Source organism: Hipposideros armiger, unplaced genomic scaffold, assembly GCF_001890085.2.
Source record: "Hipposideros armiger isolate ML-2016 unplaced genomic scaffold, ASM189008v1 scaffold_255, whole genome shotgun sequence".
Taxonomy (NCBI): domain Eukaryota; kingdom Metazoa; phylum Chordata; class Mammalia; order Chiroptera; family Hipposideridae; genus Hipposideros; species Hipposideros armiger.
This window is the reverse complement of record NW_017731605.1, coordinates 1179692-1207253: the sequence shown is the minus strand read 5'-3', so window position 1 is coordinate 1207253 and position 27562 is coordinate 1179692. Positions and strand designations below refer to the sequence as shown.

The following is a 27562-nucleotide window of genomic DNA, read 5'->3' as shown; positions in this document are numbered from 1 at the left end:
ATGGAATACCTGGGCTTGAGGCCTGCACAGGGGATGTTCCCATGCATTCATTCGGAGCATAAGCCAAGGGATGGCCTGATTTCCACTGTCCCTCCTCTGCACTTCCCCTGAGCCATGTTCTCTCACCTCTAACCTTGTACGCCATCCTCTACAGTCTTCTGATCAGAACCTGAGGCTTAAGTCAAAATACTACCACTTTTATGTTCATCGCATCTAAAACGGATTTCTGCCTTCTCTGATTTCCTACCGCACTTTATACCACATATAGAGTCTTGTCTTCTGGCCATTTGCAGGCCTGGCACTCTACCTATGTCAGTAATTCTGCTGATCACTCTCTTATTCATTCCTTCACAAGCAACTGTTGAACACTGGTCTCACCCCCTGGCATAGGCCACAGCACCGCAGTGCTCAGAAGAAGGACCTGGCCAACTGACGGGAAAAGGACAGTCCCTGCCTTCATGCCTTCAAAGTCTAAAGAATCAAGTCCTGTGGGCACGTAATGGTAAAATAATATGGCAGAATTACATTAGAAATGGGTAGAGAAATGACATGGCTACCCCTAACCCTGCCTGCCCTTTGCGGAAGGCTTTGCCGTGAGGTAGCACGGGGACAGTTCAGTTGAGGCTGGAAACATGAGAAGGCATTTGAGATGTAGGGAAGGCACTCGAGGTCAAGAGAGCCACATGGGTAAAGGTAACAAAGCAAGAAAATGCAAGGTGTTTTTGTGAACCTGCAACTTGTGCAGATTGACTGGAGTCTTCTAGACTGTCTTGAATGACGAGAAAGGAAAATGGAGCATAGTTTGGGGCCAGGTTACACAGAACCACATGTACCTTGCTAAGGAGTTCAGGATTTGTCTTACAGGAGCTAAGGATGTTTCTTACGCAGAGGGCTTTGTCTTAGAGAACTTTGTTATCTTTTCATCCCTCAGAACACCTAGCAAAATGCCTGCTGGGTGACTGCGTGCTGATGCCCAGCAGTTTGGCTGCTGACGTCTGCCCCGCTGAGGCTGAGGGCACCCGTGAGGGAGGTGGGAGGCTTGTGAGGAGAACCTGGTTTTCTCGTCCGTATTTCAAACTCAGGCCATTTTGAAGAGTGACAACAAATAATAATGATTTCACTGTCCCTTGTGTAAAACATAGCTATTTTAATTAATTCAGTAAAAGAAATATTTTTTTTTCTTCTTAGTAGTCTTAGCCGCAAAGTGAATATAGGAGCAGACTATTTTTATGTCTCTTTTTCTTTGTATTGATTTTAAATACTTCTGAAAAATTTTTTTTCACTAATAGGTAGACAAAAACAGTAATCAGAATACTGATGGGACTAAAAAACTTTCCCATTTCCTTAAAAATCAACATAATTATGATCTGAGAGGTTATAAGCAATGCAAAAGTTCAACTACTCAAAATATACTGTGTATAAGCTTTCTTATACATTTTGCTATCTTAAAGAGTCAAGTCTGGTCTTATAGAAAGGTTTTTTATTTTAAAAAAGAATTTAAAAATAAATACAAGTTATGATAATAGTTACTAAACGACAGGACACTGACAACAGATAGGAATTTTTTTTTTGTTTTACACCACAATCAAAGTAAAAAAAAATCCATTTAATAACATTAAGTTTAAATGTTTACAGTGCTTACAATAGACATTCCACATTCGATAGGATTCTAGAGGTTAATAAAGGACGATATATTGCAAAATCCCCAGCGTTTTTGTACGTGCCAATATCAAGATACTGCAAAACAAGAATCTAACACAAATTGGCCATAATAGTTGCCAATAGTTGTGTCTTGGATGCTTTCATCCTAAACCAAAGCCATATAAGTCTCTTCAGAGCTGCAAAGAAATGAACAAATACATATGAATCACTTATTGCAACAGATTGAAGTTGCTACACTAAAGGAGTTATGCTCTGCATATTAAGAGAGAAGAATATAAATCATTTGAGAGAAGGACAAGAGTATGGCTTGTGAAATTCAAGTATACAGAAACAAACAGTCTCAATATAAATAATGTCTAAATAGAAATCTGGCATGAAAAATGGTAAAGGCAGGAAGTTTCCTTCGTGTGGAGATGTCTGCATATCCTTGAGATCACTTATGAATAGTCATTTTTTTCTTTTTATCCCTGCTCAACTGAAGGCTAGGTCAAGGCCTCCATTCTTGGTGTCTGCCATTATCAGGGACTCTCAAGGTGGGCGTATTCCTTAATAGTCATGCGAAACAGGAATATTTTCATTGAAAAAAAAAAAAACTCTGTCCTCCAAGGCTTGACCTTGCCCCCCTGGAGTATCCTTGGGGTGTGTCTGCTTTCCCCTCCCCCATACTGTACTCTGAGTCACTGAAAATACAAATGGCCTAATTTCATTGTCTGAAGGGAGGAAGGAAGGGAGGAAGGAAGGAAGGAAGGAAGGAAGGAAGGAAGGAAGGAAGGAAGGAAGGAAGGAGGGAAGGAAGGAGGGAAGGAAGGGATGTCTGAGCTGCATAGGTTATTGGGTTTGCTTTTCTGGATTGAAGAGGACAGATGCAGAGTGTTGGCCTCGAGACTTCAAATGTTTCCCTGATAAGGGAAACAAGTTGCTTAATAGGAACCCTCTCTGTATTTTGCGTATTTTGAAACTCAGACACCGTTTCTTTAGAACAGGAGACAAGCAGCAAGAGGGAAAGATGAACAGTAGACCAGAGAAGCACTCAGTGCAGAGAGAGGGTAGGCTCTGCACACGGTTTGCTCCAGCCCTGGCTTCTGGCCATGCCACAGAGCCCGTCCCATCGCTGCAGTACAAACGTGGACGCGCGGGGAGAAAACGCTGCAAGGCCCTCAGCAAGCAGCCTTCCCCGTGTAGGTTTTTGCTCTTAGGTCCAGAGGAAACCACTCCCCTTAGAACAAAGCAGTGGGTAATCTCACCAATTTTACACAGCAATTCACAGTCCCCAAAGTACTTTAATGCAATGACAGGTTATGAGAAAAAATATCTGTTCCAATGAAGGGAAAGTGTTTTACATAATCGGAGAACATCAGCGCAACATCGATGGGGGTGGGGGGGTGATGACAGAAAAGGAAGTAGGGAGAGAAGAAAACTTCTGTAATCCCACAGAGAGCCATATTCTACTCTGCAAAAAGCCATCTCTTGGAGACCCCATGTCTAAGTAACTGAAAATTGCAAACCATTAATCCCAGTTATGAACAGTTGTTTCACATGAGGGGGATTTGTGTTAAAAAAAAAATCAAATCCACAACACACCTTAAAGCTTAAAAGATCTATCTAGGTATGCTACCTGAATAACTAGGTTTCAAAAAACGAAACAAAACAAAAAAAACCCCAAACACTCTCTTTACTGAAAAGGGCCCCATTTGGAAGGAGTGTGTTCTATCTTTTTTTCCTCTTTAAATGTGCAATTAAACTTAGAAAGCTAAAAAACAGATGAGGACCTTACAAATTCCCTTCTAGCACTATGTATTTCTTTTAAAATATGAGATGCCTTTCATTTTACAAGACTGGAATTCTCATTTTGGGCTTGGCACTCTAACAAATGATTAATTCAGCCTCCTTTCTGAGAGCTGACCACATTTACTGGTCAAATGGCTTAATCCTATTTAAAATGCAATCCAAGCAAAATATTTTTAAATAAAAATAAAAACCCATGATCCCCTGAAACTGTTCACCTTGGCCAAGCTACCCCATTTTTCTGTGATCTTGATGTGAATTTGAATATTTGCCCCCATAACAATGATGAAGTTAAGCTTTGGAGGAAAGCCTGGGGGAATCTACCTTCCCAGGGTGGAAAAATTAAGTCCCCATCTCCAAAAGTTGTGCCACAGACTGTCCGATCTTTTGGCACAGGCCACGTCTCATCTGTGCTTTGTAACCCTTTGTTGGCATCGGCAGAATGTTAAGTAGCAATGGTAATAAAAATAAAAACTGCCTTTGAATGGAAGATCTGTTGACTCAAAGATGTTAATCACTTTTACCAAGGCCTGTCTATTTATAGCCCTTTGTCTCAAACAAATTCTGACAAGCTTTTAAAACTAAGAAAAAGAGCCAGCCGGCTATTTTAAAAAGGAATGAAAAAAAATAAATAACAAGCTTTCCACTAATTCACCATGTCATTAGAATCTCGAATTTAAACAGCAGTTGTATTCAGTTTAAATGAGATGTTTTCCAACCAGATGAAATAGTAGGCAATTGTGGCCTTGCAACAAAGCAAGGCAGGAAGAAATAAAGAAATATAAAGATTAAATGTGGCTGTTGCTTTCAACAGATGGTGACAGCACCACAGCAGCATGCTGTTTTTTCCTTTAGTTGAAGAACGCAAACATTTGTAATCAATCATCACTGATTAACTAATTATATTACCCTTCCTTTTACCACGAGAGTTGGACCTTTACCTGGAAACACTATGGATAATCTGTATGCTCTTATTTTTCTGGAAGCATATTCCAGCACACATACAATCGTGCAGTTACAGGCTGCAAACAGAATTCTACATTACTGTCCACCTTTAACCACTACTGCTTTTTTATTTATTTATTTATTTATTTTTTTAAACAAAAGCAATTGGTTTCCAACAGGCTGGATAATAAGTCTTTTGACCTGCATTCTTCTTTGACCCATTAAGGTCACCCCCACGCTCGGGCATATAGCTGACTTAGGAAATGCCTGCTAGCCCTACGTTTCATCTCCTGCCCACTCAAAATAAAGCTTTCTTTAAATGTGTCTGTACGGGTCCCTGAAGGCCAAAGAGACATCCCTGTAGTGGGCAATGGAGGGACAGAAGCTTCTGCCTTTATTAATGAATGCAGACCATTATGAGTCTGGCTGGCTCCTTCCCTGTTCCCAGAAGCATATACTGTACGTGACTTAAAATGCTAGAATATTGACACAAAGCGAGCCGGGCACCCCTAAGGAAAATTACTCCTTGGATATAATGTAGGCTCGTAACAGCTATTAGAGTACAAAATAAAACCCTCCGGGATCAAACTGACATATACCGCATTCTACCTAGTCCTCAAACATTAGAAGAATTTCTTTGTGAAGGCATTCTCAAGGACAGCATTAAACTGACTTTTGTAGCAATCTCCAACAGCATTTTGGCTTAGAGCTTTTAGTACTAAATCTCTGGTTTGAATCAATATAAGTACTATATCTTCTACATTAATCAATACATTTGGTTCAATACATGTTCTATTAAATTATACTTTCTAATCAAGATTTTTACATTTCCACCCTCTCTCTTTTTCATTCCCAACTTCTTTTGCTAGTAAAATAGTTTTAAAAGTGTATATAGATAATGATGACAGGATACTGGGTTATTTCCCCCCATACGTTAGAGAAAAAATTGTCACAACGCAAAGGGCAGCCTTTAAACGTCTTAATAAGGTTAATGGGATGTGAATGTAATAAATTAACATTTTCAAAGTCTGCACAATTACAAAAGTACTCATAGTTTTAAATTAATTAAAAGTGAGTAGCGGCAGCTCTGGAAGCACCATTCAGAATGTTCTAAAAATTATACCGAAGACCCAAATCATCCAAAAGTACCAACTAGACCCCATTTTATCATTGCAAAGCTTCCATTATCCACCAACTATACACTTCCTGGTAATTGTGTTTTTGTGGACTTTAGCTGGTAAATATCAGGAATGTATATGTGAGATATTGTATTTTATTGAATATTCTTTAAAAGACAAATACATAATATTTCCCGAAGTGCTATGAGAATCTAAGAAAATAATTCATATAATGGATTTTTATAGCCAGGGAAGTTGAGTCATAATTTTTACTTTGGTTGAATTGACTAAAATGAGGTTCTATTCCTTTATTTTGACAAAGCAATGGCATTTATGAAACTGTGTCATGATATGCTTTTGCTGCTCTCTTTAATGCCGTGAATGTTGCATTTGTGATCATGTTTGCACTGACAGAATTTCCCTTTTTATTTTTTCACATGTAATGTCATCACCATGAACTTAGAGACACTGACACATTTTCTTTTGACATTTAACAGTTCACGTGGGCTTGGCCTGACATCTCAAAGCATTTTCTGGATGACACTAAACTATATTAAAGCAAAAGGTGATATGGCATCATAAGTGATCAGAAAAATTCAAGTTATTAAAGGCAAAAACGGACTATGGTTTATCTGGTTTGTCCCCTTGCTGGAACAGAATTATTTTATAAAGTTTACACTCCAGGCCAGTTTTAAATGGTTCTGGCAATGAAGTTTCCCTTACACCTCCCTTAGGAAATTATTGCACATTCTAATAAACCTCACTGACAGACATTTTTGCTGTTGTTCTCTGGGCGTTCATGCTAAATAAGCCTAGAAAAGGGTGGTCTGAGATAACCCTAAAACATGTGGGCACCAGCATATTCATGCGTTTATGCTCAGAAGCGCCCCTCCACACACACACACACACACACACAGACAGACAGAGGCAGAGAGAGACAGAGAGATCGCCAAAGTAACCCCAAAGACAATCCAGTAAGCTATTTCTTAGTCATTTTACAAAATACATGTCATTCAATTGCTTCATGATAGATTCTAGACCAGTGGGTTTGTCTGATGAGTAGATTTCACAGCTTCAGCACTACTGACATGTTGGGCTGGACAATTCTGTTTGGGGGATGGGGCGCTGTCCTGTACACTGTAGGTGGTTTAGCAGTGTTTCTGGCCTCTATTGACAACATGCCAGTGGCACCTTTCCAGTTGTGACAACCAGAAATGTCTCCAGACATTGCCACATATCCCCTGGTGGGAAAAAGAAATCACCCCCAATTGAGGACCATAGCTTTACGGTGTTTTGAAAAGTAATGCTTAAGTGGGCTACTTAGTCTTTAAGAGATATCTCCCCCATCAAATTAAAAAAAAGAAAAATAAAAGAATAGAAAAAGGGAAGCACATATACCCCACAGAACTATATTGCATGGCATTTTAAAATACACTCAATGGATGAGAGTGGGCAGTTGTTCATAAATTGTGGAAAGGGTTCTTTGAGATATATAATAAATGGCATTGCTTGTGTGAAGAATTGAGTCTCTCTGAAAACGTCCACTCATTTAGCAATTTACTAAGATCTTCGGTGTACCATAAATGAATGAAGGTGGTACATTTGATTGGCAATTAATCAAGGGTGCTTTAGGAATATTTGCAATCCAATAAAGAATAAAGGGACCCAAATGTTAAACTCTAGAAATTAATATTTAGGGTATTGAAACAACTATCTACTTTGAAAGAACTGCAGAGCCACTATCCTCAACTTGCTGGTCTAGATTCAATGGCAAGAGTCAACTACACCTGTAAGTAATGCATCAGGGAACCAAAGAGATGGTTTCAGAGCTCGGAGGATCTTGGCAGCATCTGGTCCAATATCTCATTTTATAGATGAAGAAATTAAGTCCCAGAGAGTTTAAGCCAATATACAAGGTCTTATAGCTACTCCAGTGGCTGAGGTGGCTTCAGGTGTGAAGTAACTATTGAGTGGCACTAGTGCTGTGTTCTAACCCCTGGGCTGGGCCGGTTACAGACATGACAGATGCTCTCCGTCATGGCACTCAGCAGCTCAGGGAGGACAGGGAGCTAGGGGCCACAGGGAAAGGGCCACTCACCTCCTGTGCGAGGCTGTGGGCTTAGTTCCCAGAGAGTCAGACTTACCTGGTGCTGGAGCGATGAGGAGGAGGAGGTGAGAAGGAAGTGATGGGCTCCAGAGGGAGAGAGCCAGTCAGGCTGAAAGCCACAGAAGGCGGACGCTGTTTAGGACTCAAAGTCATCTCTGGGGCTGAAGATCCCTGGGGCAGGGCAGGGAGGTGGGGAGACAGTTCAAAGGGGCCTCTTTTCACTACAGGTGATCTTTTTTTCACATCAAACCAAGCTGGAGGGCCGGCCGAGTGGTGCATTGGTTAAGAGCTGGCTTGGGACGCCAGAGGGCCCCGGTTCGGATCCCACATATGAGGGCCAGTGACACTGCCCTCTACAGCTAAGATGCTGAACAACAGCTCGACCTGGAGCTGGGCTGCCTGTGAGTCGCTGGCGACAGCGTAGGCTGCAGCCCCTGTGGCAGTGGGTTGCCATGGGCTACTGTGTGTGGCCAGCAGCCAGCGTGAGTGGCCAGCAGCCACAGTGAGCGGCCGTCCAGAAGCCAGCGACTGATCTGCCTCGCCCGGAAGAGCGCAATGATGGTGCCAACTTGGGCCAGTAAAGCAACATCCCCCACAACTAGACTGAAGAACAAAACGACAGCAACTTGTCTGTTCCCGTTCCCCCAATTCTCCAGCGCTGTTCCTATCCCCCCAATTCCCCAATAAAAATCTTAAAAAAAAACAAAAAACCAAGCTGGAAAAGCCTATAGCGGTTAACAGTGTCACAAGTATACCTATATAATTAGCCTACCTTAGTCTAATGTGTGGCTTCTGAAGCCTACAAAGACTAAATTTAAAAATAATGCCATTTCCAAATTGCTAATGTAGATCAATTTCTAGTATTTTCACAGTTAAACATTACAGAGAACTAAAACAAGCCACTCTGGTCCACCAGCTTCAAAAGTACAAATACTGTGCTGATGGGTCATAAATGGGAAATGTTAACATCGTAACAACTTCATTTTTCATTAAGAGCTTAAAAAAAGGTAGTAAAATTTCAGTCCTAGCTGACCCCATCTGTTTTGCATAGCTGACAGGCTTGAAAGTTCCCCTCTTTGGAACCAGTAATAGCCTTCATTCTCTTCTACACTGAAGAAAACAAAAAGGTGCCGAAATAAAAGAATAGGCTGCAAAGAGCAAAATGGCACCTGGGAAATACATTAAAATACAATGTTTATTTTTAATAGAAAACTATAAATTGAGGGAGACAACAGAAAATTTAAATTAAACTCTACAAAGCCAGCAATAGCGAAAGAGAAGCCGGAGCTTCAAGATTCTGCTCCGATTCTGGAATTGCAGGATTCCAGCATATTGTGGGACAGAAGGCTTTGATAGACAAGACCGTCTAATAAGATATTCAGGGATTAAGGCAGTGCTTCACAGACAGATGTGTCTATGTGCCAGTTGTTGCTAAGCTTTAGTTTTTCCCCCTGTAATGTTTAATTTATCACACTGGCGCTTTCTAAACTAGAACATCTGTAAACAAGGTTAAGAATGACCTCCTTCCAATTTTACATCCATGAACAGTGCCCCTTCTTCGTGCTCTAATTTTAGATACCTTAAAGATAAATAAATCTGTGGGAGGAGTAAAAAAGAAGGCTTGTTTGATACGGTAAAGTGTTCGTCTTGGGCGAATACAAATTTCCTTTCTGCCTGGCTCTTGGTGCACACAACTGACTCCTTCCTGATGCTCACGCCATATTCAGACAGCCCCTTCCCAGTCAAACGCAATTAAACAAACTTCTGCTAAATATTTAACAGCCTTGTGTAGTAATTAGCGGCAAATAATGGGAGCTTAAATTGATAATTGCTCAGAAATGTCCTCTTGCAAACATTACAAATTTCCTGCTCCTCCTTTTTTTCTTAGATTTTGAATCCCAGGAGGATTTTTGTTTGTTTGCTTATTTATTTATTTTTTTATTTTAGAAAAATATTTAGTTAGTGAAATTGAAATTACCCATAGTTACATTACTTGGCCCAAGACTTTGTAGTCGAGTTGGGTTGTTCTATCATCCACTGCAAGATTCCACTGGCCTTACTTATTTCACTTCTATTTTTGAAATCCATTGAAATTTAAAGTTATGTACCTGACCGCTGTTGGAGCAGGGCATTGATTTAAAAACTGACTGGCAGGCTTAGGATTTAAACTCTGGTCCACTAGATTCAAAAGGTCATCTGATTAGAATGGGAGAAGCACAAGGCGCTGTAATTTATATTCACAGGGTAACCTTTGTAGGGAGGAGGGAGAAAGGGCCCTTTCTGCTTTTCCTCTTGATATGGACAAGGATTCTCTCCACCCCAATTCCAATAATTATGAAAAACAGTTTATTGAACTTGGGCAAAAAGCAAAAGAAATGCCACTTCCTTGTCATGCATTATTTCTTGCATTAAAAACACTGCCACACTCTTTAGGAGGTTAAACTCACATTAAGAGTAAGTCAAACATGTAATAAATCATCAAGAACAGAGAAATCTCTTTCTCCATCATAAGCAACCAAATGCTTGTCTACTAGGGCATTTGCTTTAGGAAATACACATAAAAAGAACAAGGCTGTGGCAGGGTGATGTATTGAGTAACATAATTTACATAAGTAAACCATGTGAGTATGAGTGTGTATGGGCATGTGTGCACCTGTGTGCACCCAGGCCTGAGCTGGGTGTTGGTGTATGTGCTGTGGAGATGGGGAAAGGCTACACACTGGCATGGCTTCTACAGGTAAAAGCTGGGGTGGTCGCCTTTGATCCTTCTGTCCCTTCGGGCTCACAGTCCTGCATGTAGGCTGCAATTAGATGGAGCCCCAAGCAGCCCTGTTTTGAATTCTAAGAAATTCCTTTTAAAATGCAAATATTTCACAAATCCAATTCTATTTGGGTGTCTCTCACTTTAAATTTTAAAAAATTCTGGTTTGGTGAGAGGAGAAAAATTTCACACTCAACTTCGATGCTCTTTTTCCTTGCTTTTCCCCTGCACGTTTGTGTGGACTGTAGAAAGTCTCAAGTCCCTTTTCTTTAACAATCTCCTGCCTCCCCGTCTCCTGGAATCACCCCTGTTTATTAGCCAGTTCACACAAGCAAACAGAAGAAATCAGGAATGCTTAAGTGCATTTCTTATCCCGTATGGAAACTTGCAAGGTCTTAACATATATTTGTATTCACTCTTGTCCATCATTGCTTCTTGTCTCAGAATCGTTCAGGTCTGAAAACGGCAGAGCTGCCCCCACTCTCTGCCCAGCCAAGCAGAGCCTCTGTGTGCTTCAGAAGCCCGCACTTGAAACTCCCACCTTCCACCCACTTGCCAGGCACCTTTCCTGGCAATGCTTCTAGGCCTCTGTGGGACAGTTTCCTCACCCCTCGTGGTGCACAGAGCTACTAGAAAGACAGCCCTTTAATTCTCTCACACAAAGATGTGCTGTAGCTATGGTGAGGGTAATCTATAACCCTTGCATCCTTATATAATTTGCTACTCCAAATTAATTTTAATTCATTAGCATAAAGCAATATAATTAAAAAAATAACTCTTTAAAGTGAAGTATTTAACATGATCCTGGAAGAAAGACAGCTTTGACTAAGAGAGGGCCAGGCGGCAGGCATGGTGCATACTCATGCAAATTCAAAGGTGAGCTGTAAACAAGTACACACAGCAACACTGCCGAGCATAAAGGGCCGGCGACAGGAGGCCTCATTCTAATCAGCCCTCAAAGGAACCTGCCAGCCAGAAGTGGCACTTATTCTAATTTAAAGCCCTCATGCTTGCTTCAGTGTTGCAAAATTTATAAAAGAATAACTTCATTAAACCGCCTGGCACTTCAAACGCAAATGCAAACCAGCCACAACACAGAAGGAGCTGGACAAGAGGAAGAGACATGTTCCCAGAGAGTTGATATCTCGGAGATGAAAATAAAGTCTGCACTTGGGTGCTTCTCTCTCTGAGGATGAGGTATGCCATGCAACTTTCCTTCACCAAGGACTTCTGCCACAGGGCCCTTTACTTCTGTCAGGAGGCCTGTTGCCCCTATGAGTCTGCTTAATAACGCTGAAAATCACTCAAAGCAGTTCGGCAAGCCATGTCACATGCAGAAATACATCTGGCAGTACATAAATGAATGCTATTCAATGTTCCTTTCCTGGTCTGCAGAGGAGATTGACTCTGAACACACCACTATTACAGTTCTCATTTACTTGGGTATATATTTCAAGCTCACATAAGTTGTTGAAAAACTAATGAAAAAAAAATTTTTCCCCTTAACCTCGGTCCTCAAGAAAAAAAGCAATGATAAGGGTTAAGTGGAAACAATCTGCTGAAACCATGCATAGCACTGGAGAAAAGTTATTGTCACATCCTAAAACACACATTTTTAAGGAAAATAATTCTTCTCCCCTGAATCAAAGAATCAAAGAAAAGCTACAGTGAAATAACTTCAGGCTAGATTCCTAAGCTACAGTGCAGTTTGTGTCAGAACACACATCATTTCATGCTGAAATGTCAGCGTATTTCTCAAAATCATTTTTTTTGGAATGCAATGAAAAGACAAATTGTAGAAAAATGCCAAACCTCTCAGAAAGTACGTGTCACACACAAGTTGTACTGCGCACTGGGATCGAGACCCCAATAATGAATGACTCCTTTCCTGTTCAGTGTTTCTCATCACTCCAGTCCAAATTAGGGCTAAGATTCTGCTTCAAAGAGAATAGTCAGCATTCAAAAATACTGAAAATGGTACTCCACGGATGGATAAAATGAAACAACCTTAGGGTGAAATCTCTTAAGGTGAATCTCCAAGGGCAATAACAAGACTGTGTATCCCCATTGTTTCTCAATTTTGGAGTGGGCTTCTTGCTGTTGGTCAGAAGAGAGACCTGTTATAGCATTCACACGGGGATAACTAGAGGACACGTCGATACGATAGATGTGAACATTAAAGTTATCACCAAAAAATGCAGTGTGATGTGATTCATATTATTCCTAGGAACAAATATTGAAATTACTTCTCTATCATCCTTATAAATGTGTTTTATAGTGCTGAAAGCTCTTTTACATTCACATAATGCAACATTTCAGTGAAGGTAAGTTGTATTATTTTTGTTTTCCGTGAATAAAATAAGACTAATCAGATGGAATAAATGAGCTAATTCAATTACAGGCAGCCTTTATTAGACAATAAAATATGGATTATTGATCTTGTTGAGTTGGTAGGGCAGGATGCAAATTCAGTGAATGAAACCTGAAGATCTGAGCTTAAGCATGATTATTTTTAGTCATGCTTAAATCTGCTAGAACTGTTTTCACTTTTGAAAAGCCACCCAAAGAAAACACTAATTAAAGCCAGTGCTTCAAAAGGGGACAAATGAAAGGTTAACCCAGAGGGCTGGAAGGGGAGCATGAGAGGGCCCCCTTTTATGCCTTGTTACTCTCCCACAATGGATGGAGGAGAAGTGGGCAGGCTCTTTTGGCCTGTCTGTGGAATGGTAAGCGAAAACTTATTTGGTAGTCTGAAATTTACTTCATAGGCATCTTGCTACAGATTCAACTGGATTCAATCTCTTCCTGGAATAAGCATGAATGTACTGTGGCTGCACTTGGAGGTGGCCTTGTTTGAAATACAACGTTGGAGTGTCCCAGCCAAACCTTTTCGTCTTTTCTCTCTTAAAAAAATGCAATAATCAACCCTGGTTAGAAAGAAAGCAGCTCGGAACATGAGGGTCACGTGACAAGGGAAGCCTATGCAGCTAACACTAAAGGGACGAAAGGAGATGAGCTCGCAGTCAGTGTGTATTTACACACCTTAGTTGCACCTTCCCATTTCCCCTTACAAATCTGCCTGATGATCCTAAGGCATGTGGACTGCTATTTGTCCTCTGGTACGAAGTGCAGACCAGGCAGGCTGTCTCCTGTATTCCTTATAAACTTCTCTCAGCTCTTTCCTACAGAGGCAGACAGCACTCTTCCCTTTAACCCGGTTCACACCTCTGTACCTTTGTGCAGGCCGTGCCCCCACATGGCAGCACAAACATTTCTCCTCTTTCTTTAAAGCGTAGAAATGGGGTCTGTGTTTTGGTAGGCACCCCTCCAAAGCATAGGTAAGTGGACATGTGGCATGTTTTCGAAAAAGACTCCAACGAAAGGGAGGAATGAGACATGCTCAACAATGCTGCACAAAGTTGCAGACTGTTCGGCTACAGTCCAGAAAATGAATCCAATTTTTCATTCTGTCATTATAAATATTTCATTGCAAATGGTACTGATTTTCTGCAACTGTGGTTAAGCAAAGGGCCTCTGTGTGAATATTTAAGAAAAAAAAGAAGGAGGAAGACAACGGAGAAGAAGGAGGGGGAATTAAAGGTTAGCAACCAATTAATTTCTTACTTTAAATGTAAAAGATGCTGGGAGAAATTCAACAGTGATGTAGTGTGTGACTCAAAGAAGAAGAAAAAAAACATTTACTCGGCTCTTCTTCTGACAGTTTCTCATAAAATATCTGCAGTCCATCTATCTTTTAGTACTCCAGGCTCCTCTGGAGAGCAGAAAATGGTGGTTTAAAGCTCACTTCAGTGCCAGTCTGCGGGAGATTGCTTTCCACAGGACCCCCGCTGATGGAGGCCTAGGGGAAGAGGCCCAGGAGTTATTCAATCAGCCCGAGACTCTGGGGCGGCTGGGGGTCCTTTGAGGGCTGATTATAAAGCTGCCCTCCTGTTGCCTGCCTCGGAACAGAACGAAATGAGCAGCCTCTTGCTGAGCAGATTCTGCAAGAAGGAATTTCACCTGTCATGGAGTTTGTCAGAATTTCAGGATTTATCTTGGTGCAAAATTAATAAAATACCAACCAGGATTTCAGGCTGACTACTCAGCTGTGTCATCTCAAAGTGATCTTTCACCCAAGAAAACCTGGACAGTGAGCACAGCCATTCTTGCCCTACTTTTCCCTTTGAAGGGTAAGCGAGACGATGTGACTAATGCCACCCAGACATCAGGATGAGATTCTGAACCAATTACACACAAGGCTGAATTACATGTGGGTGCTGCTGTCTTAATGTGTGACCTCTCCCCTCGCTGCTTTAGTTGGAAAGCCTCTTTAGAATAAGCCTGAGTCTGAAGCATAAAAAGTCCATTTCTGCAGTTCATAACACAGTAGGTCCCCACTATAGCATCCCATCTGCTAAATTCATACACTGGCATTTCAGGCCTGGATTTGATTTATCTTTTAAAAAGGAGTGCTAACAACAGACTATGTTAAGAGCACATATTGTGAAATATCACAGATTAATCATGAGTCAGCCTGAGCAGCAAGGTGGTTCCACTTTTTGTTGTAACACACACCACCCTCATGTCCCAGCACCCTCTGGGCTCCCAGTGGAGCGTGGGAGTGGCAATGAGAGTGGGCAGGAGGGGGGTAAACCTCTGCCAGCTCTGAGCTGCAGCGGGTTGGCCATCTCTGCTCATTCAACTTCAGGAGGTGGCTTGCACCACACATACTGCCCCAGCTATTTTACGTGGGGTTTTGCAAAGGCTTGAGCTGAGGCTTGGGTAGCCCCAAGGCAATTAGCTGTGGTTCTCAGAGTGGGCGACATCACATCACAGATGGGGGCAGCATGTGGGCACTGGGTTGGCTCTCACACCACCGGCTGGTCCAAGCCATTGGAGAGAGTGGGCAAACGTTTCTCAGATTCGACTCCAGACTCTGAACTCAGGTTCAGAACAGGATTAACTGGGATGGTCATGCACACCTTGTGTGGCATCCCTGGCCTCCCACCACGTTCAGGCCATGGGTGCCTCTTACTAATTGGTGATTGGCAGTGCATCCTCAGCTCCTAGAGTCGCCTGTACTGGTTTAAAGCAATTGCTGCTTCCCTGTCCATTTTCTAATCGACATTTTCTAAATGAGACATTAAACAACAATGTAATGTGTACCTTCCAGCTCTTCCCCTAGTTAAATGACAATCCCATTTTGGAGAGCCACCTTTACAAAGCAGTAGTAGCCCAACAACATTAACACCAAGAGATCTCAGGAAAGCATGAGCAAGAGAGAGAAAGCCTGCAAGTGAAGACACAGATGGTGGGCGGGGATGCAGGGTGCTCTCAGCAGGCTTCAGTGGAGAGGCATTAACTCCACAGAGGGATGAAGGCACCCCACCAGTACTGTCATGAATTATAACTGAGTATGGGAGTGAGGTCTGAGTGCCTGGCTCACAGCAAATAGACTGCTCTATTTTCCTGCACAATCACCTTTCACCCTTATAAACTCAAAACACAGCAAAGCACACTGCTGATATTTAATGGTATCACAGTAGCTTTTTATGTGTCTAGAAGGCACACAAACTTAGCAGATGTGCCCAGTGGTGTAAGTCAGATAATTACAAAATTAAATTTTGGCAATGTAAAAAAGGAAACCTTTTATAGGGGATTCGGGTTTCCAGTGAAAGATGGTTTTCTGCCAGCAAAGGAGCTGCATCAAAGCAGGACCCCCCCCCCCTCCACCTACTCCCCCGGACCCGAAAGAAAGAGGCCCTCCTCCCAGACACACTGGATACAAGGAAAAAGCCTCCGTTTTGCAAACTTTCTCCTCTTACGGGAAAGCAGCTCCTGCCCAGTTTGTTCCCCCACTCACTCATTCAATGAAGTTATCAATGAAGGAGGCCTGTTATTTTAGGCAGTTTAAAATTTCACCACGTTTAAAGGACTCGTTTACCCTGCCTTTCACTCCCGTTTAAGTCTCTTAGTTGCTGTTCTAAATGACAGCACCGCGAGCCCTGCTTTTAAGCACTATTCATCTCGCCCGCCACAGCTCCGGCTTTTACAGAACAGTGCTCTCTCTCCAACACAGGGAACTTACTTCTCCATAGCTGCAGGGCAGAACCTGTTAGGAGCTGTAGATGCGCTGCAAATATAACAATAAAGGATACAAATGTGAATTCCTCTTAAAACACACGCTTGGCTCTGAGGCTGCCTTGCCTTAGCAAACTCAATCAAGAGCAGCCTATCAATCTTTCTCCAAATGCACAGCAACAGCTCATTTCACGTGGCTGTCCAAAGGACTGCTACATCCACGGACCCGAAGATGCTGGGATGAATTGCTTGCTCATTTCAGGGGATTTATAGTTGAAGTCCATGATGACTATCTCTCTTACTCTAATTGTCACAACAGTTGGATATGGAAGTGGTGTTTTTCAACAATCGGATAAAAGTTTGTAAACACAAAGGTCTATTCTTGGCACATTTTCTCCGCCAATGTGAGGAAACTGATCCATGTGTGGAGCAAACATCTAAACTAGAAGCACATGTGGAAATTCAGCGTGCCTCTCCGGACTGCAGAATGTTCTAGAAATTTGGATTTCCAGCTCTCGCCAAAGGATCTGACTACAAAGGTGCTGAGGCTGAGCTCTGTCTTTACAGGACAATCGTGCCCGGAGTTTCTCTTTCCTAATGGTGGCAGATCTGGTGCTGTGTGGCAGCAGGCTGTCTTGGCGACACAGAAGATGGCAGGGCCAGCACAGCCCAGCCAAAGCAGAATGCGGCAGAGGTGATGAGCATTTCCAGGGGGCTGGGAGGGAGGGGGCTGCAGAACTGGCCACCGTGCTCTTCAGTACACCCTAGCTGGATACTCCATAAAGTTGCACTGATGGCAGTTCGGAGACGGCCATCTGTCGTCAACTCTGGGCCAGACAAAAAAATAATGTAACGGCAGATCGCTAACAACAGGGCTGTTGGAGGACGGAATGAGTCCTAGAATGAGGAGGTGGTTCTCCCTCTTTTAATAGCAAAAACCAGCCATCGATATGAACATCAAGAAATTAATGGATGGAGAATTTTTAAAAACTGAGCTGGGGTGCTGTAGAAACAATTCAAATGTAAATAAAGTGGTTTCAGCTTATTGCAATTACCTCTGCTGCCCCTACTTCATATTACAGTCATATTAACCACTTGATTCTTGAAATTTTGACTACCAGGACACATGGTGAAGCAGTGAGGGCCAAATTTAGGGAAAGGTGAGCCCAGGTTGTGCCTCCAAGCATGCACACACAGATTAGACATTTATTGGTACAAAATGGGTAATTGAAAATGCATTTACTCATTTAGTCCAAATGAGTTCATTGTGACAATCAGGCTTATCTATCTTTCTGTATGCTTGCTTAATTTCTAGATGCAGTTTTATTAAAAAGCAAAATAAAGCTACCTCACCTTTAGCTGCAACATGAATTATATCAAATTTTAAATTCTCTTCTTTGCTCAGAAAAGCCCAAGTTCTGTGCTACTGCATAGATGAGAGAGAGAGAGAGAGAGAGAGAGAGAGAGAGAGAGAGAGAGAGAGAGAGAGAGAATAACAAACTGAGGTTAGCCTTGTGCTATTTCTTTGTCCTATATGATTAACTTTCTGCCTTCAATGGTAAGGCCAATCAATCCTAATTGAATTATCCAATATTAACAGCTGAAAGTGATCAAAACTAATGGTGAAAACATAGCACCAATCAATAAATCAATGCAAATGATTTGGTTCCTGGAGATCCGATCAAATAAAAGAGATAGATCAATTTAACCACTGAGCAAATTAAGTGGAAGTTGCTGTAGCACCAATTTACTTCAAAAGCCCCTCAGGCTCACAAAGTCGAGAAGTGAGGCGGTGCAGAAATGGACCAGTTCCAGAACCACATGCTCACTGGACACAACTTATGCTCCTGCTCTGAGTCTATGTGATGTGTTTAGGGGCTGTGATTTCAGCCCCAAGAGCAGGAGATACAGAGAGGTCCAATGAAGCTCATGAAATCGAGACCTAAGGTATGAGGCGCAGACCACCCAGGAAGAAGCAGGAAATACACCCCCACACTGCCTTTCCACATGACCAGTATGGAACCCGGCTCTGCCAGGTCCAGACAGAGAAATGGGTACATCTTTCCAATCTGGGGGTCCCAAAGGAAGACACATGACAAGAGGCAAGGCAGAACAGAATTCTGAGTCTTAGAATTGGAGCAGAGATAATGAAAGAAATTTCAAGGTCTGTTAAAAATAAAAACAAAACCATTGAAAAACATAGAAAAATTGTGAGAAGGTGAATGCGAGGAGCAAGTTGCTTTAAAGCAGCGGTTCTCAACCTTCCTAATGCTGCGACCCCTTAATACAGTTCCTCATGTTGTGGTGACCCCCAACCATAAAATTATTTTCGTTGCTACTCTATAACTGTAATTTTGCTACTGTTATGAACCGTAATGTAAATATCTTTTTGTTTGCCGATGGTCTTAGGCGACCCCTGTGAAAGGGTCGTTCAACCCCCAAAGGGGTCGTGCCCCACAGGTTGAGAACCGCTGCTTTAAAGGCACTTCTTTTAGAGGTGCTATGAGTAGTAATACACGTTTCCATTCCTCTTATTTGCAAAAGATTTCAGCCTAACTAGGAGAAAAATATGAAAATAAACTAAAGCAAAACTTTCCCCACACCACACCCAGATCCTAGCTTGGTTTTTATAGAGGGGCAAAGGTAAAACTTTTTCTTTTGGCCACAGGTCCTTAATTTTGGATTGCGGGGGGAGGGGGACATGTTGTTTTGAAATGCTTTGTGAAAGCAAATATAAATGTTTAGTTTTATAGTTACATGCTAAAAAAGGAAAAGAAAAAAGAAGCCAAAGGCTCTTTAATACCTTGAAAAAGATAAATATTTAAAAATAAGAATTTTTATCTGGAAACCAATTTACATGAAACTATGTCAAGGTATGATTAAGTGGATATTTATTCCAGTGAACTAGAACAGAGAACTAAGGAATATTCTGACATGTGTGAGATAGAGGTTTTATTTCTAAGTAATGATGAATCTTGATTTTGTTTACTTGGGTCAGCATTAGGGAGCAGGAGGAGGAACACAGGAAGGGCCAGGGAACCAGTGTTCATCTAGTGCCAATCTGTTCCACACTCTGAGCGCTGAGTCTCAGCTACACCGTGGCACCGTCACCAGGAGTCAGACGTGATGCTGTCGGCCCCTACATGCCTGTTTTACAGGTGATAAAACTGAACCTCACAGTCAACAGTTTATAAGTGGCAGTGACCAAAATTAAACTCTGGTGATTCTTTTCCACAACTCATGGTCTTTCCCTTGTATTAAGCTGTCTATAGAGAAATCAAAGCAAAAGAAAACAAATTATAAAAAAAAAACAACCTACTGTTGACTCTTAAATAATACAGGTTTGAACTGCGTGGGTCCACTTATATGCGAATTTTTTTCAGTCAACACTGTGAATGTATTTTCTCTTCCTTATGGTTTTCTTAATAACATTTTCTTTATTGTAAGAATATATGATACATGTAACACAAAATATGTGTTCATCAGCTGCTTATGTTATCGGTAAGGCTTCCAGTCAACAGCAGGCTGTTTGTTAAGTTTCGGGGGAGTTAAAAGTTAGACACAGATTTTCGACTGCATGGGGGTCAGCACCCTAACCCATTGTTCAAGGGCCACCTGTATTATTTTAAAACCATTAACATTTGAGATTTTATAAGTGCTTACTCTCCCACCTTCACAGATATCTGAATCATATCCATCCTTCAAAACTAGCTTGAATGCTTACCAGATGATGGCTTTCTTGGTTCTCCTAGCTGGAGAAGAAACACCTTCTCTCAGAATACTTATAACAATTATTTTGCATATTACCTTATATAATAGTTAATTATATATTTATTTATCTTTTCTAGTAGACTATAAATATGATATATTTACAATTATTTTTGATATGTCATAGTGTGCTTGGGATCATGGTGAATTTAAAATGATGAAATTCTATTTTTATATTTTTAATTAATAAATATATTTCCTTATCTAATAATAGCACTGGGATGATAGTAGTATGTAGTACAGATAGCACTTGTGATTTGACTATTAACAAGGGTTCTTAAACGGCTCATCACATATTAAGTTAGTGAGTGACCCGGTGAGTCACTCAGCAGCCACATTTCAATGCTGTGTTGTCTTATACTTCCCACTCCATATGCAGTAATTCATTTTTTTTTCCAGAACTATGACCATAAAACTTGAGCATCAGTTAAACTGTGATGTGAAAAATATGCATCAAAATCAGGTGACTTGGTGGAAAAGTGATTTGAGAAAAAAATCAAACAGCTATAGAGATAATTACATGCTTCAACTTTAGTGATATCTGACTGTCTTGGCACGTCCTTCAGAATGTTAAATCACTATTTTGAATGTGGAAAACACTGTATTCACGAGATAATACAGAGAAGGGCTGAGTATCAAAATAATTTTTGATATATAAAAGGAACTGAAATACCAGAGTCAGAGCCTAAAGTTCATCTAGGCCAATTCCCTCTCTTCCTAGAATTCCTTGCTGGAATTCCCTCTATTTCCATTAAATTCATAACATAATGCTTGATGGAACTTTCCATGGGGACATGTTGGAAGAGGATGATTTTATCACTGCCATTGAATTGTAGCTTTTCTAGAGGCACCAATTAACAGTAATTACTGTGTTGGAAGAAAGTGGCCTATTCAACAGAATTTTTACAAACACACCACTTGCTCACACCTGTATAAACCACTTTGGATACAAATATGCATTGTAGGATATTATTCTTGGACCACACCATCCCTCTCTCAAAGCAGCTTCCTTAAGTTCTGCAGAAAAAGTTATGAGGTCTATTAGGAAAACATGTGAAACATTCAACATATTCATTTGCTTTTAAAATAACAAAATGTTCATTTAGTTCAAATAATGCACTCTTATTCCAAAGCACATCTTCCTTACCAGCATGCTAGGTGGCCTTTGAAGTATTTAGAATTCCTTGCAAAAATGGAAAAAAACTCTACTAAAAGGAAAAGATTATGTCCTGCCAAAAATTATACACCATTTATCTCTAGACTGGCATTTAGAACTTTAGGTCAGATAGGTTTAGGGGTCATGTGAAGTATACAGATTCTGGCAAAAGGTGTGTCCTAGATTGAGTGTTCCATAGAAATAGAGGTTTTATTGTACTTAATTCTAAAAGAAATTGTAGTCTGTAATGTCCAAAGGATTATGTCCTTGATTTTTCTGAAGATAGACAGTGTATAATGAAGAATTATCTGAATTCTGAATGGCCTTGTAGGCAATATTAATGAAAATATCGTGTGTGTGTGTGTGTGTGTGTGTGTGTCTGTGTGTGTGTGGTGTGTGTGTGTGTGTGTGATATATAATTTCATAACTAACAAAGCATTTCTTTCCACAAAAAGATGCTTTTTTGTTTTTAACTGGGTATAAATAGTGAAAGAAATGTAAATTACTTATTATGGTCATGAAATAATTTATGCATCATTAAAAGATACAACATAGTTATGTTACTGGGTAATTTTGGAGTGCTCATCCTAAACTTACTCTATTAGTCTCACTCTGATATAAGAACCAAACACACTATATGCTTTCAAATTTCCAATAGGATTTCAGTTCTTGGGCATCTAGTTTTACGACCTTTTATGAAAACACACAGGTGTAAGAAATAATTTGGGTAATGAAAAATCCAATGCACAGGACGGTGACCCCCTAAGGTTAAAGCATAAAAACCCAAACACATTCAAAACTAGCAAAAGCAAAGTTAATTTTAATCCATTTTTCTTAATGCATTGAAATTAAAATTCGCTGCTAGTACTGGGGATTTTAGAACACAGACATACACAGATATTCCAATGACTGTGAATATTAGCTTTGCAATAATTATCACATACTAACTATAAATCCTTCTCTTACCTAAGGAAAGAGGCACAGATTAAGCCTAAGTATTCATATCAACACCAAATATGTATCATTTTGAGTTGACAGATTGGAAAAATAATGCTCACAGATTTAGATTATGAAATAAGACTTATTTTGGCCCAGATCACAATTTGAATAAGTCAGAAATGTTTTGAGAGATGTTTGACCTCTTCAGATCTTAGAGTCCTGTGTTATGTACCATATCGTCTAGAGCAAGGGTTCTGAAAGTATGACTCAGGGGACTTCTGGGGGCCTTCTAGGTCCTTTCAGGGGGTCTGTTAGGTCAATACTATTTTCATAATAACATTAAAATGTTATTTGCCTTTTATACTCTCATTATTTCATCAGCGTAGAGTTTTCTAGATGCTACTTGGCATGTGATATTATCATCTCTGTGATAGCCTGTAGAATTGCGTGCTTATATATTCTTGTGTTTCAAACATTTCTCATTTTTGATTTCTAATATAGAAAATATCAATAGATAATAACCCACATAACTCAAAACCCTTTGCTCCTCAATCATTTTTAAGTGTAAAGGCATCCTGAGATCAAAGAGTTTGAGAATCACTGGTCTATAATAATTGTAGAAAGAGTGAATACTTTATGTTCCATGAAACCCTAAAATACACCATAAAAGAAACCTGGAGTCTTGAAAGATGTATTTAATTGCTTAGTTTTGTGGCACTAGAACAGGCCACAGGCCACCACTATCATGGTGTTGGGTTCTTTAATGAAAGACATTGAAGTTTTACCATCAGGTTAGTTGCAGTAAAATCTGCTAATATAGCAGTCCCCCCTTACCCATGGTTTTGCTTTCCACAGTTTCAGTTACCCATGGTCAATTTGAGGTCTGAAAATATTAAATGAAAAATTCCAGAAATATACAATTCATGTTTTAAATTCTGTGCCATGGTGACTAGCATGATCAAATATCTAGACATCCCACTTTGCCCTGCCCAGGACATGAAACGTCCCTTTGCCCAGTGTATCCACACTGTGATGCTCCCTGCCCTTTATTCACTTAGCCTTCTTGGTTATGAGAGAGAGAGAGAGAGAGAGAGAGAGAGAGAGAGAGAGAGGGAGGGAGACACCACGTTACATAACTATTATTACAGTATATTGTTATAACTGTCTTATTTTATCATTATTGTTGTTAATCTCTTACTATGCCTAATTTATAATTAAACTTTGTCATAAGTATATATATGAGGTGTGATCAAACAATATGGTGAATGTTTAAATAAAAAAAATTATAACAGTAAAATACACATTGCCATTAATCCCCCTCAAAATATTCGCCCTCACTTTAAACACACTTATCTCACCATTCTTGCCACTTTCAGAAGCAGTTCTGGAAGTCCTCTTTTGTGAGTGTCTTTAGTTGTGCTGTCATGGCTGCCTTGACGTCCTGAGTTGATTCAAAACGTTTACCTTTCATGGTCACTTTGACTTTGGGGACGAGCCAGAAGTCATACGGTGCCAGATCCAGTAAATAAGGTGGATGAAAACACACCATAATGTTTTTATTTGATATAAATTGCCATACCAGAAGCTATGTGTGACATGGAGCCTTCGCAGTTGTGATCACAAAATACAGTGAATGCTGCTGCTGAGTGCCATCCAATGGAAAGGCAGGGATCTTCAATACAGGAAGTGGCACGTGGAACCTTAGTAACTGTGTGACAAGTTTCAATTTGTTCGGTACAGTCAGTTGGGTGTGAGCTATGGTTGAGAGAAGGTGTGTTTTAAAGTGTGCTGTAAATCATCCTCCATCATGGCAATGCTCCATGCACACACTGCTTCGGGTATACAGCAATTTCTGTCCAATAAAAACATTATACAGTGTGTCCTCATTCGCCTTATTCACCGGATCTGGCACCATGAAACTTCTGGCTCTTCCCTAAAATCAAAATGATTCAGAACATTCAGGTAGCCACGACAATGCGACTAAAGACATTCACGAAAGAGGACTTCCAGAACTGCTTCACAAAGTGGCAAGAATGATGAGATAAATGTGTTCAAAGTGAGGGGAAGTTATTTTGAGGGGGATTAATGGTAATGTGTCTTTTACTGTAATACATTTCTTTATTTAAATGTTCACTGTATTTTTTTATCATACCTAATGCATAAGAAAACACATAGTGTATATAGAGTTCAGTGCTATCTGCAGTTTCAAGCAAACACTGGGTTTTGGAACATTTACCCCTTGGGTAAGGGAGGATTTCTGCGCAGTTTAAAAGTGGAATTTTATTGCAAACTTTTTTCAAGAACATTAGATAGAAGTCAGTCTCTACGGAATCTCCACAACTCTGATTGTAAGCTATTACTTAATTTGGCTTCACAGTTTACATACTAATTAGCAGTTCTACTAGGTGTATTGTCCATATCCTCTACAGAGTCATAAAAATATTTTTTCAAACAGAAATTTAGGTTAATTTAATAAAACATAATTTAAACAATAGTCTAACTTGGGCTGTCTTCTACATTCAATTCACAAACAGATGTAACAGAGTAGAATTCTATTTAGATGTGATAAAAAAAATAAGATAGTAATTTTAGTTTTGGTCCACTGACACATTATATTGAGTAAATGGACTCACCCATTCTTTCATATATTTTTTTATTTTACCTCCTTGACTTACTAGTTGTTCACTTATATAGAATGATAATTGAGAAGATCAACTCTAAATTCCTTATTTTGACACATAATTATCATAAATCTGCCTTCTCCAGAGCCCAAGGAAGCACAGTGCTGCCCCATGGTCCACAGTACGGGACATGGGACAAGGAGCAGGTGGGGCTCTGAATCCCTGCTTCAACCAGATCAGCTCCTCTTCGGGCTGTTTAAGGGAGTCAATGCAAAAAAAACAATTACACCCCCACCCCATTTTAGGTTAAATAAATTTATTTTTAATAATACTGCTCATAATAAAATAATTTTGAGTTCAAATCCATTCTCCTCCAAGGGCACCTACAAGGGATAGAATCCAGGTCTCTTACTCATATTTTAAGCTATCAATCTATTGCTAAGAATAATAAAACCAACCAAACATTTATATCATATTTTAGAGTTTATAGCTCATAACCAGACCTATTGTTTCATGTTTACCTAACAATAAATCTGTGTTACATTTGTCTACCATTTCTTCATATCTGAGGTACAGAAACATTATGGACCTGTGCCAAGTCACGTATCTAGCAATTGGGACACTCAAGACTAAACCCAATTATCTTTGGGTGTGAATATTTTAACTATAAGGCTGTTACTAAGTAATAATTATTCTATTTGATTAAATGAAAGAAGCTCACACTGGACAAGACTCCAGCTTCTTTTTTATCTTCCCTCCTCCCTTCCAATTCTAAGCCCCTCAGGACAACAATAACCTGGACATCCATCCAACCTGGAGCCCAGGGGGAACAGAACATGAATAAAACAGGGTTTGGGAGAATAAGCTGTGACAAGTGAGGTGAATGATCCCACAGTCCAATAAACCTGACCCCTAAGTCTATCACACTGGGTCAGAAGGTCCAATTATAGGTCTGTTCTAGTTCTTTTTATGATTGACAGCAGCTAGAGGCAAAATTACTTTGGTGTCTGTTAATCCAGCCTCTAATTTTCCCTTTGCCCCAGTACACACAAAGCATCATGGTGGCCCAGGGTGAGTGATACTGTGAATCCAGATTTAAAATGCCCTTGTTTCCTATAAGAGCAACTGAGTTCAATCCCAGTCCTACTCATGGGGACATTACCTGCAGCTCTGTTTGGAAGAAAAACTTCTGTGGACATTGTGTGCAGTCATAGATCTTGTCTTCTTGTCCATGGGCAGAAAAAATATGCTGCTGCAACTTGTTTGCTTGAACAAACACTGAAATGATAAAGGAATGATGAGCTTTGGGTTATTTTCTTTCCGAAATGCCCTCAGCTGAGGACTCCCCAAGAACAGATCCAGTCTTAGCAGACTGAATAGCACGCCTTCTGGGTGTGACCACTGCCAGGGACCTGGAGAGACCTGAGTCACCTTTGCTCATTGTTGGGTCCCTGGCTGTCCTTAAGATGCACTCTACCCGGCACCTAATTCAACCCAAACAACTCCAAAGTAAAGGTTTATGGAGGCCCAGCTCCCAATACGTCTTTTAAAAATAAACCTGAAAATTGTCAAATGCACAGCACTGTCTGAACAGAAATGACTCTTACTTCTCAGCAACCCACAGGTTAAGAAATCATAGATGCCAAAACCCTGTTTATTGTATTTGCCTAAAGTCATAGCTAGCAAACAGTTCTCTATTTAAATGTGTTAATGCTAAAAATTATATCCCACAGCTACTCTAGGGCATTGTCTATAAATGTGAAACAGAACCCCAGGTAAATTCTCTTTGGATACTTTAAGATCAACTCAGCCTACACACTGAATGCAAGGGTTTCAATAATATAAACATGTTCAATTTTAATGACTACAAAACAAGGCCCTAAGACTGTGTAACAGTTTACCTAGGAGACATACTATTAATAATTAAATTGTATATGCCAGAGGCAGTGTTTGGGTTGGCAGAACTGACTTCTGATGGATGCCTGGTGCACTGTGACCTAAAAAAGTTTGCATCTACAATATTAATCTGTATAGGCAGGGAGAGGATTTATTAAAGATGTTGGCATTTGACTTTGACTCTACTCTAATCATTAAAATTATTCTAATTGCCAGCCAACCTAAAATATTAGAATATTGTTCTTATGAGTCATACATTTTAATCACATTTCTCATTACCTTAAAAAACTGCTCAGATTTCCTCTCCTACCTAACATGCTTTATATTGGAAAGGGGCTTTTTTTTTTTTAATTGTTATTTCTACAATTACTTCAATTCAGGTCTGTGAGCACGGAAAATGCAGACTGTTCATGATTAACGCATTTTTGTCTCTTACCTACATCATCAAAAAGAAATGAGGTCTTTATACAGATTTGCAACTGATGTCCATACACATTTAACACACTTTATGAGGCTTCTGGCCATAACATGAAAAAACTCTTTTATTAGGGATTTTAATCATGAGATCTATGACTCAGTCCTCCTTATGAAGACTTGTTAGGAACTTTTATAAAGAATCCAGACTCTTGGGCTGGCCGAGTGGCGTGTTGGTTAGGAGTTGGCTTGGGGTGCCGGCTCTGGGCAGCAGGACTCCGGTTCAGATCCCACGTGAGGGCCAGTGAC

At 40.3% G+C, this 27562-nt stretch overlaps 1 protein-coding gene across 10 annotated transcripts in view; it reads right to left on the bottom strand.

Moving 5' to 3' along the window:
* The window catches only part of ZNF521 (zinc finger protein 521), a 302352-nt gene that overhangs the window by 1510 nt on the left and 273280 nt on the right, over positions 1–27562 (bottom strand). For 6 of the 10 annotated variants that reach the window (XM_019656177.1, XM_019656168.1, XM_019656172.1 and 3 more), the window contains 2 exons: positions 26106–26221; positions 7655–7788 (listed from right to left, as the gene is read on the bottom strand). In XM_019656177.1, the coding sequence (XP_019511722.1) occupies positions 7655–7788; positions 26106–26221 (250 nt within the window). The remainder of the gene's footprint in view (positions 1–7654; positions 7789–26105; positions 26222–27562) is intronic. The other 4 variants (XM_019656174.1, XM_019656178.1, XM_019656173.1 and 1 more) reach the window with 1 other exon arrangement.